We start from the raw sequence: 13,528 nt of genomic DNA, 5'->3' as shown, positions 1-13,528 counted from the left end.
AGCTTTTAAAGCCTGCCACGCAACAGCAGCTTTTTAGTTCTTTTCTGAAAAGAAAGGATTAGCCTTTGCCTGTTCTTTGCCCTCTAAAGAGAGACTTCTGAGCTGCCCAGCTGCCCTGCTACTCACTGCCTTATAAATACAAGAAATTCCCAGCTGTTCTCAGGAAGATGTGTGATCAAATCACAGCTGAGCCTTTGACTTCCTAGATAAACACCAGACTGGAGGTCAGAGGGAAATACGTGCAAGCTGGAGGATACACTTGCTGGTCTCCGTTTCTACAGAAAACCAGAGCGTCCAAAACCAAACCAAAACTGTTTTCTTCATACCTGGACTCAGGCTGACCTCATCTAAAATTACATTCCTTAAATGGCTTCCTCACAAACCGTGGACAAGCAGGAAGCTTGTGCTTAACTCACCCTTCCCTCCCTGACACATGCCAGCTCAGTGCTCAGTGCAAACTTCTGGCTTCAGCTGGTTTCTTTCCTATCGACCTGGCTTTCATTTAATGCCTTTTGTGGTTCACTTGGTACAATCCTTGCTGAAAAGGCTGAATTACCATCATTCCTACCTACAATAGAGAGCTCTCTGCTAGGTGAGCACAAAAGACATTGGTTCCCACCAGGAGGACTTAGTGACAACATCAAACATAACATGTTACCTTGCGACTGTGGTTTTATTTAACATGAAGTTACCTGCACTACACAGCCATGTTAGCAAGTGGAAACCTCCCTGGTTCAGGTGGAGCTCAGTATCTAGCTCAGCACATGAGTCCTTCCAGAAGGTCATTTCCTGCTGACTCTCTTCTTCTTCTGTTAAATCAACCCAGTGCATTAGCAGTGAACATTGGAACAATGAACACAGAATGGTGCATTTCAGAGTGCCACACTATGCAGAGGACACCTGAAGATGCAGGTGCATTCCTCTGATACGAGGGGCTGAGCTAACACCCTCCTTTATTCAGGGCTTTATTGTTCCAGGGTTTCAAAGAAACCTCACAAGCTCTGTGAGGACTTAATCACCCTCTGTTCACAATTCCGGTGGCACTATGTGGGCAGCAAAGATGACGCACACAAAGATCTTAAATCCACAGACTAGATTCATGATTAAAATAGATCTTTAATTCCTTTTTGATATAAAATGGGCATCATACAGTATGGTAACTACACAGTAACCAATGCTCAGGCTCTCTGTATGCTCATGGGAAGGCAGGCAAGAGGATCATTCAGAGCAAAGACTTAGCTGAATATTGATTAAACTAAATTGGCTTCCATCCTTGCATTGCTACATATTAGACACATCTTGCTCTTACAGTTGGGTAATGGCCATCAAATGATGCAGCTGCCTGGTGCTGAAACAGGCTTCTCACCTATGCTCTGGGCTAGGATGTCTTGCTCTTCCAACGGGAGGCTGTGCTCAGGTTTGTAGCCACAGCCCTCTCCGGTCAGATTGTAACACGCTTCGTCAAACTGTTTCTTATGATGAGGTCGAATAAACTGGTAAAAGTCTTTCATTGGAGAGAACGAAGAGATGGGGAAAAGAGGAGAGAAAAGGGGAAAAATTAGTCCACAACAGGTAGTAAATGCCATAGAAACCTACAATGGCAGCACTTCTAGGTCAGGTAGCACGGAGACAAATGGGGACATAAAGTAACGGATGTTCATGATTATCATCCTGCTTGATCTGTACTTCAAATCTAAACCACCTCCAAAGTACCCAAGTCTGTTTAAAAGGCAAGGGTCACATAAGGACACTGGGGAAGCCATCGTACCTCGTAACAAGACATGGTTTTCTTCATCCTCTATAAAGAGAGCACTCATTTGAGATAACACAGCAAGGAAATCGTCCCTTATCTTGTAGTCCTGAAGAGCCGTAGAGAAGAGCTTATAGCTCTCTTGGCTTAGGGTCTTCTTCACTGTTGCCAAGTATGCTGCTGCTCGGGCCCTCTTATTCTCTGTCGGGTTGGGTTTCTTTTCAGCTTGCTGTGAAGACAGGGAAACACCTCAGGAAATAGCATGACCTGAGCAGTTAATCCCACAGGAATTCACGTGGAAGCAACATACGAGCCATCCTGCCAGCACACAGAACAATGAATACCTTCAACTGCCATGTTACTGCGGTCTTGCATTATGGCAGTCACCCACGTATCCACGTGTTATTGCCCCCCATAAAACCCACACCCCAGTTTCAGCGTGTAGTGGGTTAAACCCAGTCAGGAAACTCGTTCACTCACTTCCCCCCCCCTTTCTTTCCCTCCTCCTGCTCCCGGTGGGGATGGAGAGGAGAACTGAAAAGAATGCAACTCCCCTGGGTTGAGATAAGAGCAGTTTAGTAACTGAGGTATAACACAAATCACTGCTGCTACCACCAATAATAACAATGATAAAGGAAATAACAAGGGAAGAGAATACATCGCCTCACCACCAGCCAACCGATAACTTGCTCCCCCCCAGCCCGACCAAGCACTGACCCATACCTCCTCCAACCCTGCAGTCTCCCAGCCCTTCCAGCTAACCCCAGTTACATCCTGGCCATGACGTGCTGTGGTATGGAATACCCCTTTGCTCAGTTTGGGTCAGGTGTCCTGTCTCTGCTTCCTCCCGCCTTCCCCTCCTCCCTGGCAGGGCATGAGGCTCACAAAGTCCTTGGCCAAACCAAAACATCCTTGTTATCAGCTCTGTTCCCGAGCTGAAAGTCAAAACACTGCACTGCACCAGCTACCAAGGAGAAAAATGACTGCTGCTGCTGAACCCAGGACACAGTGCCACAGAATAAACAGCAATCTAACTGGCCTACCTCCTGCAAACACCCAGTTAATTGACAAACATACACCTCTGAAGCAGGAGATACAAAGAACAGAATACACTCCTCTAAGAGATTTCTTGAGGACACTACACACACGAGCAAGCCAGATTACTCTCTTGCATTGGGAAGCATCTTCAGCAATCATAAGCAGCAAGGACTTGAAAAAGATTCACAACAACCCCTCTTTTATGGAAGTGCCTATGCATTACAATGTGCTCAGACACACATAAAAGCCATGAGACCCTTGTGACAAGTCTTAATGACACAAACCAGCATCGATGAGGCAATCCCTTGAGGCACATGCATGTTATTTCCCCAGCTGATTATTATAGTTCTAAATCCTTCTAACATCTGCGAGCGTTCATTCCCTCACAGAAAAGGGATGCTATTCACCTTCCCTACTGCCAGAACTGACTGCTTCAGAGGACTGTTCCTAGAGAAGGCAGCCAAGTCTCGTTGCACAACGTTATTCTTAGGAGAAGGCTTAATAAGAGAAATGGTATTTACACCAAAGCTTGAGAGCTAGGCTGACTCATCATGACACCAGACACACCGCCAACATAACCTTCTGCAACGAACCTGCTCCCTTCCTTCCACCTTGGGGGTTATCAGCCATCAGCTCCAGGGGCTGTGATGACTTCCACCAGTTTCGCCTGCTGGGGGGTCTGGGAGGCTGCCAGCAGCCAGCACCAGGGGCAGCACCTTGGACAACTGCTGGCACCACCACAACCACCACGGGGATGCTCATGAGTTTACCAGCAGCTGGCTTCGAGGAGGTCCCTTCCAACTGAACTGTTCTGTTCTAGTCTAATCCAAAACGACTAAGACCACCCATCACACCCGGTCAATGGGAAGAGATGCTGCTCACAAGGTGGCCAATGCCAGAAAGGAATTCTTCTGTGATGTCTGGATTTGAGAAAGAGCAAGACAGGAAGATTTCAGCTGTGCACTGATGAATATTGATGGCTTGGAAGAAAGACACAGCTGCTCTGGCATCAGTCATCTGTCTGCCTGGAAATTTCCAATTCAAATTAAAGCAGTCTACAGAACAAAAGGGATGACACAGACACATGGAAACACGTACTGTGTTGCTGATGAGCTTTATTTTCTTCCTTCCTCCTTTCTGCTCATCTGCCAGCCTCTTCTCATGCTGAAGGGAAAGTGTTGACAGACGCTGCGCCTGGGAGGATGAAAAGGAGAAAGGTCAAAAGAAAAGCTTTATAATATTATTATCATAGAATCACAGAACAGTTCAGGTTGGAAAGGACCTTGAGATGATCCAGTTCCAACCCCCTGCCATGGCCAGGGACACCTCACACTAAACCATCTCACCCAAGGCCTCATCCAACCTGGCCTTGAACACTGCCAGGGATGGAGCATTCACAACCTCCCTGGGCAACCCATGCCAGTGCCTCAGCACCCTAACAGGAAAGGATTCCTTCCTTTGAATTCTCCACTGGATTCAGCCATTTCCAGTGGTCAAGTTTGTGAAACCATTCCAGAAAGTGAAACAAGTCCACCTTATTGCAACAGAGCCTGCAAGACACACGTATTTCTGGAAGGTGATCACTTACTGGACAAGTGAGAAAGAGAAACCAAAACTGAGCAAATTAAAGCCAAAGTTTGCCTTGAAGGCAGGTTCCAGCAGAGCTGGACTTACAGCTACCCATCTCGGGGTAGCCCTGGAGCGTGCACACATCTGTGTGGGACTGATGCCTCATGTGTCCCTTCCTGCAAGTCCTCATTTCCTAAAGAAAACCTCTCTCAAGGGGTGCTGAGAAGGGAAACCTAAGCAGCCTTGCAGAAAATAGCAGGGCAGATGAGACAGGAGCAGAAATACACATGGCTTGACAAGCTCCTTTAGCACCTCCCATCCCGAGTAACAATGAACTGCATCTGTACTGCAAGGACTGGGAATAGTGGTGCATCCCTCTGAAAGAGAAGTGAGCAGTCATAAGCCAGAGGAGTGGAACTGCTTAACAGCCATCTCTCCAATACCAAATCAAGCCAGAGTCAACCACATCAAAACCAACTCAACCAACACAAGAAACTGTGGGCTCACCTCATTATGCCAGCTGATTTCTACATACCTGTTGAGAAAGCAGGTATGTGAAGTGATTTACCTCTTTGCTCTTGCCTAATAAAGGGATTTCATAGCAAGTGTGTGACTATCAGTGCATTTACAGAACAGGGTTGCTCATTTGTGAGAGGAAGCAGTGAGATGTAACAGAAGCCCCATGCTCCACTCTGACTTCTGTCTATGCAGATCCCAAAGCTTCCAGTCAAATTAACTACAACTAAACCAGCAATACCAAAAGTGAGCAAACCACTAAGGAAATACCCTCAGATTTGCCATTTGTACAGTCAGCTGCTGATGCTCAAACACAACCTTCAGTGCACTCATACCACTGCAAGGATGTGGGATTCCAGACAAGCCTGGCCATGATTTAAGTGCACATATAAATATATTTAAGCATCATGTAACAGAATGAAGAATTGGAATAGAAGCCAGAAATTAGATATTTATGATACATCAATAAGTCAGAACAAACTATCAAAACCATCTCCTTAATCCTGGACTACGTAACAGCATGATCCTGAAGAAAGAAGGCTTCTAAAAGACAAGTTTCCACAAGGCATTTCTCAAGGGAAAAGGGATCAAAAGGAACTGTCGAATCATTCTCTATATGGATTGAGGAACTAGCTCTTGTATTTTGATTTTTTTTGAGAGGACTAATGCTTCTTTCCCTGGTTTTCACCCTAGCAAAGTGTTTCAGAATGACAGCAGCTGAGTTTCCATTACTGGGGGAACAAGGGCACAGCATAACCTTGATAAAAGAACAAATGGTAACACAGACACTACCATGGGTGGTGAAGGGAGATGTAAAGCACAGCAACCCTATTACCAGTCCAAATCCAGCGCTGATTAAAACCAGCTCAGTGCTGCACTCTGAATGAAAGCTGCTCCCCAGAGGCACTCATTGCATGCCTCAGGGCTCGCTCCCCACATCTCCAGTGCCAGAGGTCATTGATTTCAGCGCAGCACGGGGTGACCCCACAGTTCTCTGCAGCCACAGAGGAGCAGTAACACTGAACCCAGAGAGTGGAGAGGAGCTGCCTCCCTGCCAAGCCCTTGGGCCCATCCACTTCTATGACTAAAGGAAACGCTGCACTATGCCAACAGCTGTGTGTTAACCACATATTGCAGCCGAGTCACCAAAGCCCTGAGGATGTGCCTGGCTTTCCAAAGAACAACTTCTGGTGCTTACATTGTGAAGGCCCATGGGTGATGGGGCCAATTTCTCACTCAGCTGCAGACAAGTTAAATGCTCATTATCCTTGTCTGCTTCCCCAAGCCTGTACCTCCCCTCTGGCTAGTCCACAGCTCCAGCCATCTGCCTTAGACCTCAGATATTCCCCAGATACCTCCCCATTTCTCCCTAGGCGTTCTTCCCCTAAGCAAACCTCTTGGGTATGTTGCAATAGGCATTCCTGGAGGCCATATGCTGGTCATCAGCCAAACTGAGCCTGCAAGCCAGCCCTGCAACACTCCCACTCATGGTAGCACATAAGAGAGCTGCAGACAGGGATTTTGGGAAAGTGAGAACACCACAGCCTAACCACCACTGTACCGAAAACACCAATCCAAGAGGGAAGAAAACAGCACAGAAGCAGCTTTGCTGATCTTAATGGAGTAGAGGTCTTCTGGTTCAGATAAAATATCCTGCAAGCCTACAATACTCATTCTCCGAGTTAAAGCAAAGATTTTTAATCTGAAAAGTGCCATTTCTAATCCCTCACCCTTTCTGAAACCCAGTATCTGGTCACAGCCCAAGTGCTGACACAGATTGCACCCAGGAGGAGCCGTGTAGCTACCAATCTCTCCTCTGAGAGCAATCTGCTCTCCAGAGAGCACGGTTAACTCCAGGAATCTATGTGGTCAGCAGCCATGGAGCACAGCACCACTATGTATTGTTGGTCATCCAGTTGAACGTGGCAAGGAAACCCTTTGATTAAGCTTAATGATGAGAACTTGCCGATTACAGTGAGGTTCTCTTGAGAGAGGGTTGAACCGGTACTCTTCCATCAATGCCAAACTCATTTCATTTTAGAACCTACAGTTTTCACTTAGAAGCAAGCATTTTGCTTTGCCATTACCTTTTCCTCTCCTGACAAGTCACTCTCCTCCTCTGTACCTTCGCTGCTCTTCTCACTGCGCTCCAAGGCGTCCAAGAGCCCGATACGTGGTCTTCTAGGCGAGATGGCCTTTGGTTCATATGCCATGCACAGGCTGGATGCTCCATCTCCACTTGCTGGCATCACAGCATGACAGAGATGACAAATGAACATTCCACATCGTTTCTTTTGTTTTCTTTGCCTTAGTAATAGCTCAGAATCCTATGGAGCAATCTACACAGATGTGTTGGTTTATTTCATCCCCCCCCATCTTGCAAAACTTATATGAGTTGGTAAGACGACTGTTTTGGTTCCTTACCTCTCACATTGCTCAAGCATTTGTTACCAAAAATGCAGTGGACTTCTCTCAAACTATTCCTTCAGTGATGGTCATATTTAACCTCAAAATAGCTTATAATCAATGGGAAAATTCTTACTGCAACAGTAACCCCCGTTTAACTACTTTAGCTTTATAGAGTTCCCAAAAACTCAGTTCCTGTGTTTGAGAGATTCTGGCATGAAATATGGTTTATTATTTTTAAGCAGAACAAGGTTTTTTTGAGGCTACAATTCTCACAGTGTCAATACCTGTAAGAAAATCACCCTCAGGTCCCAAGAATACATATTCTCACTAACCAGGATCCAGGTGTATTTGGCTTCAAATACAAATTTTGAGCTGTAGGTCAAGTTAGTATCAATTTGCTGCTTCTAAAAGGCATTCTCTTCAAAATGTATTTCCACTACTTTGTGGAATGACTTCAACAGTCAGCTACTAAGAAAAGTCCTTCTGAGAAGGAAGTATATTACCCTATAAATTAAGGAAATCAGTACAAGAGACTCTTTAGCCAAAACTGATTACACAGGCGGTTTGGTGTTACAGCAAACGCAATGCCACTGAAAAACGTGTGTCAAAAGGCAATGCAGCTTCTTCCCTTCACCTCCAGCCACACACTGCAGCCCATCCTTTGAGATGGGTCTAGCAGTCACATGGATGAAAGGTGAATTGGTTCAGCAAGCTCACCTGCTTGCTCTCAGTTGCACAACAGATGGATTCAAATCAAGGGAAGGAGCATAAGCACAGGGTTGGAAACTGGGGGAGAAAAAGCAATGCCCTTGGACAGCCTGCAATCACACTGGCTTCCATGCAATGTGAAATCACCTTCACGGTCACTCATCATGGCCTTGGAACTACGGTTTTAAACACAACTTCATTGTTCTGCTCCAAACTAGCAACCAATCTAGAGCAGAACGTTCCCAAAGAATACCTGACATGGGAAACACTTTGTACGCTGGCATGAGCTAACCACAAATCTTGATAAACTTCTCTGTTCCAAGGTAAATGCCAGCTGTTTTCTGAAGTCAGATTACTGTGCAAGAGCCATGTGTACAACAGGATGGAAGACAGACACATGAAAGTCAGCGTTAGTCAGACAGACTTTGGTTGTTACTTTTTGAACGACATTCCACCAATCTCCTCCTGTGCTGCAGGATGGTTCTTCAAGCCCCATCTGCCTCTTTGCTCTATAGCTGCAACTGGCTCTCCCTTTATCTCATACTGAGCTATGGCCTCCTTGATCACACTTTTACATCACTCTTTGAGCCCTCCTTGCTTTCTCTCCCATTCCAGTTTCTAGTCTCTTGCTCCTCCTTTTTTGGTCCAGTTTAAACCAGAAAAATACCTCTGTGAGGGCCTACACCTACCTTTTCGTTTCCTCTGCAAACTGGGAACATGGTCATCCAAGTATTTGGCTTTTCTCAGGCAGAGGATCTGTTCAGATGAAGTAGATGGTACCGCATCGCTTTCTCTTTGGGAACCAGCAGAGCCAGAAGGGCCTTGTGGCAGGGGTAGGGGCATCTGCAAACAGTTCATGAAGTGTTACAGCAGGCAAAAGCTACTCTTCCACACCCCTTCCTTTGCAGCCAAAAACCCAAAGGCATCTCCTTTTTCCCCCAATAATCCTGGACAGCAAGACCAGTGGATGAAGGGTGGCAGGCAGGCTTAGCACTAAGTGACCTGTGCAACAGAAAAAGTGCCATGATCCTGCTAAAGAACAATTGCTTCCCAACACTATCCCTGCAACACAGCTCCTCTGGCAAAGCTTTTTGGGTTGTGGTTCTTATTATACCATGAAACTCCCATTTAGGATCAGAGAAGATCAAGACACCCACTACCATCCATCTGTAACTTAGTATTTTAAACAATCTGTATTTGGCCAAAGCATCTTCCAGGAAGTCATCCAGGTCTGTACGTGAAATTGTGTTTGTTTTAATCTAAATCTCTGGTTTAGGGACAGAGAATTCCCCATTCTGTCTTCCAGCCCACTTCTCCAGTCAGTTAGACTTTTTACAACCTTACTTTCTAAAATCAAGGAACTAATACAGAGAAAAAGAGTTTCTTAATGCAAAGCGAAAAGCCGTATCAGTAAAGATGACCCAGTGATGAAGTGCATGAATACTGATGGGTTTCTCTCACACTCTATGCAGGTCAGCTTTGATTTAAATTTAAGGGTTTGACGATTCTTCCACACATACACCCTCTCCCTGTGCATGAGACAGAAAGCTTTTTGATGCTAACATCAGTACCAGTATTTGCACACCATCTGATAAAAGCTCTGTTTGGAAGGAAGTGGGAAAGGAAGTTATTTTTGTGAGCTAGCCTAATGAGTTGCCCAGCATGACAGCACATCCTGTCCCAGCTCACCCATGGAGGAAAATGAGGCATCTCTTTCCCATAAACCTCCCAGTGTTTGGAAGTGGCGAATTACTCCATCGCATCCCTCACCTGGCTCAGTATTCCCCATTTCCAACACTAGCAAGAAAATTTATGGAGGGTTTTTCTTCTTAAGACACTTACAACTTCTTGAGCAACACGGTAGAAGATGGAGACACTTCTGACTGCATGTCCAAAGTTGTCATAGACGTTCACGTAGGGGCGGACCCACGAAGGCAGCTTGCATCTCACAGTACCGGTTGTGAACCTGCGTAAGATTGGAAAAAGAGGAGAACTGTTTGCCACGTTGGCCTAAATGAATTAAAGAAACGCTTGATCAGGGTCCAAAAGGACAAGGGAGGAGCAGCAAGACAACAACAGATTGAAACAGTGCAGTGAATACAATGGGGTGATGAGCTCACTCACGAGAAAATGGATTTGTTCAGACCTTAACGTCCTGTCTAGCCCTCACCATTCTATGATCATAGAATGATTCTATAATATAGCATCATAGAATGGTGAGGGCTGGAAAGGACCTTAAGATCATCCAGTTCCAACCCCCTGCCACAGGCAGAGACACCTTCCACAAGACTAGATTGCCCAAGGCCCTGTCCAACCGTGTGCCCACTGTCCCCAGTTGAGCTTCAGCACTGAAGGCAGCCAATTAAACTCCTGTTGCCTATTGTATACCTACTATATTAATTGATATTAATGGATATAAATGCAATATAATATTACTATAAAATCTATTATGTAGTTTCAGTAATACAATCTTTTCTCCTCACAAAATACTGCATCTGCCTTCTCAAGTGAGAGAGAGAGAAAATGCAAACCCGTAAGTTATTATCCATAATTTCCAGCAGCATTACAAACAGGACTTCAATAAATGGGCTTATTCTGCATTAATACCATTAATCTCTTCCTGCAGCTCCAAACCCAGGATATTTTGGGAGCAGAGGATCAGGATCTCGCTACTTTCCTCAAGTAGTGCAGTATATAGCCAGTCATACAAAATAATTGACTTACTTATGAACCACAGCCTGCTCCAAACAGTAACATCAGCAATTTACATACAAGATAAAGGATAAATACAGGGATATAAAGATGTTGATGTATGTTTATGCTCTAGAGCCCAGGGTTCACCTTTCATCACAGAGGAAGATAGCACCATAGTCCTGGCGATGTCTGATGACCCTGCCAATAGCCTGGTTAACAGCCCGGGAAGCTTGCTGGTTGTACCACTCCCGCCCAGACAGATACTGCAATAGGTGGGAGGAAGAATTAACATTAATTGCCAGGTAAAACGTACTCTATGAGCTGTACAGTCACTATTTCTACAGAAATAATAAATCACAGCCAACAAAATCTACTGACAAATCTCTGGAAGCCTAGGAAAACCAGAACAAGGTTGACTTGAACATCACCCGACTTGCAGTGCACAGAAAACTCAAATAGAGAATCCCAGAGTGGTTTGTGCTGAAAGGACCTTAAAGCTCCTCCAGCTCCAACCCCTGCCACAGGCAGGGACCCCTTCCACTGGAGCAGCTTGCTCCAAGCCCCTGTGTCCAACCTGGCCTTGAACACTGCCAGGGATGGGGCAGCCACAGCTTCTCTGGGCACCCTGTGCCAGCGCCTCAGCACCCTCACAGGGAAGAGCTTCTGCCTCAGAGCTCATCTCAGTCTCCCCTCTGGCAGGTTCAAGCCATTCCCCCATCCTGTAACATACATACTCTTGTAAAAGGCCAAAGCAGCCAGCACAGGCAACTCCTCCTGCCGACTCTCTCTGGATCAAACAATTCCCATAGAAAAATGGATAGATAGTACAAAGAGCTTGACTGAAACCTTAATTATACCAGTTTTTGAGTCTCTATTTGATTGACACTGGAGAAAGAATTCAGAACCCTTAACATTATCTAACTAAAAGTGACTGCATTTGTGACAACCTCCTTGTGACATTCAAGGTCCCACAAGGCTGGGAGGGTAACAAAAGCCAAAATCCACAGACAAGAGGGAGAAACAATGACACAAAGCTGCAAACAGCCAGCAGTGGAACACTGCCCAGTATCACCTGTGAACCCGTCCCATGTCTTCTCATCTCGTCCAGAAACTGCATCTTCAGAACAACCCTGGGCTCCATACGCGGAGGAAATGGGAGCCCAGTAATGATGACTCCCCGGCCATTTCTGTCTGCAAAGTCCAAGCCCTCGCTGGCCTGAGGAGACAGTGCTTCCTGTTATCAACAGCATCTGAAGTGATGTTTCAGAGCAATTCAGGCTTTTCCCTCTATTAAATTTAACCCCTAGACAAGCATAGCGTATGAATATGATTGCATGGTTTCAACTAGATTTTTTTCCTTTTAATATCAAGCCTTTAAACTCCTCCTTTTGCTCCAGGAGGCCCTGACAAAGCATCCCCTCAGCCAACACAATAATGAACAGCTGTATTCAGACATCTGAAGTATCAATCAATACCTCTATTTAAACCTTCCACAGCCTGAATTGCTAACAAGACATAAGAACGTGATAAAACCTTTTCTGACATGAAAAATGAACACAGTCATTTCAAAGCAATAATGGAAAGGTCTCAGAAGTCTGGTTAAGAAGTGAGCGAGTTTTAGAGCTTTTGACAACACAGCTCTTCTGGTTTATCTTCTCAAATAGCACCAACTTCGTAGTCATACAATTAACTCTTTGACCTCAACAAGCTAAACAGTCTGCCCTTCAACTGCCCATTACTGCAAAGCAAGATCTCTCCACAGACCCGATTCCTTTCAGGGTAATACACTGCTGTTGGCAGGATGGGAATACTCAGCTGAGAGTCCCACCACAAAGAGCTCTGTCTGTCCTTCACTGATCTGACAGCCACTTTGCAGGCTGGGACGGAAGGTTCAAAGGAAATCTCTTGGTAAGCAGCACCACAAAGGCTTTAAGAGTAATCTATGATTCTGCAAATATTCCCACTGCTAATCATAAACCCATTTATCAGCACTGCAAAGTGCAACTGAAAAGCCAAATGGACTTGCAGTTCATGTAAATGTTCTAAAGCCAAGCAATATTTCTGGTTTTCAGCAGCATTGTTCTAACACGCTTCATTACAAATGTTTCCTCTAGTTCTCCTCCCAGACAGCTGTTCCCATTTAATGTGCTGAGCTCTCGGTGAGCAGCCAAGAGGAAATGCAAGTACGATGATGCTCATCCCATTTAAGGAACTCGAGACATATTTCTTTAATAAAGACATGAATGAGGCATATATAAACTTGATATCATTTGGAAAAGGCTTCGGGGCATTCTACTTCTCTTAGTTTTATCTCCCCACATGTAATTACAGTCAAGTCATAGGAATGTACTGAAATCCGTATGATCTTTTCCCCATCAACTATACAATCCGAACTCAGATGAAACAAGTTCTCAGTTACGTTACCTTCCCCCGACATACTGCCAAAAAGGCAGCCCCATTGGACTTGGGACAGACAACTCTATTATAGTAGGCATCTATTACCTAAAAGGTAAACAAGTTTAAGCAAGAGCAGGAATGTTATTACCCTTTGAGCAAGTAGAAAGCTGGTATTACCTAATTTTGACTTGTACACAGATGTAAAATGAGATGAATTTGGCTTAGTATCATTTTCTTTACTTTTATTAATTACAAGTGTGAGAAGCCACTTGCTCAGCAAAACCATCACTGTGAAGCCTAGAACACATCTGGGTAAGCATAGAAGATTCATGTCAGATGCTTCTGAGAAGAAGGTGAAACACAGACTGTTGTGTGGTTCTGCAGATCCCTGAGGAAACCAGCAAACTGGGAAAGCGATCCAAGGATATCACTTACTCTAAGAAGCAA

General features: G+C 45.1%; 1 protein-coding gene across 1 annotated transcript in view; it reads right to left on the bottom strand.

Annotated features, from left to right (window-relative positions):
• The window catches only part of RTEL1 (regulator of telomere elongation helicase 1), a 50,020-nt gene that overhangs the window by 17,501 nt on the left and 18,991 nt on the right, over positions 1-13,528 (bottom strand). The window contains exons 22-31 of the mRNA XM_061442048.1: positions 13,109-13,186; positions 11,757-11,900; positions 10,832-10,947; positions 9,833-9,956; positions 8,680-8,833; positions 6,961-7,115; positions 3,887-3,982; positions 1,769-1,979; positions 1,367-1,504; positions 693-809 (exon numbers count right to left, since the gene is read on the bottom strand). Coding sequence (XP_061298032.1) covers positions 693-809; positions 1,367-1,504; positions 1,769-1,979; positions 3,887-3,982; positions 6,961-7,115; positions 8,680-8,833; positions 9,833-9,956; positions 10,832-10,947; positions 11,757-11,900; positions 13,109-13,186 — 1,333 coding nt within the window. The remainder of the gene's footprint in view (positions 1-692; positions 810-1,366; positions 1,505-1,768; positions 1,980-3,886; positions 3,983-6,960; positions 7,116-8,679; positions 8,834-9,832; positions 9,957-10,831; positions 10,948-11,756; positions 11,901-13,108; positions 13,187-13,528) is intronic.

Source organism: Pezoporus flaviventris, unplaced genomic scaffold, assembly GCF_033815535.1.
Source record: "Pezoporus flaviventris isolate CSIRO_AGI_PZ_B2104156 unplaced genomic scaffold, CSIRO_AGI_Pfla_v1 ptg000213l, whole genome shotgun sequence".
Lineage (NCBI taxonomy): Eukaryota > Metazoa > Chordata > Aves > Psittaciformes > Psittacidae > Pezoporus > Pezoporus flaviventris.
This window is presented reverse-complemented; position numbering and strand designations above follow the sequence as displayed.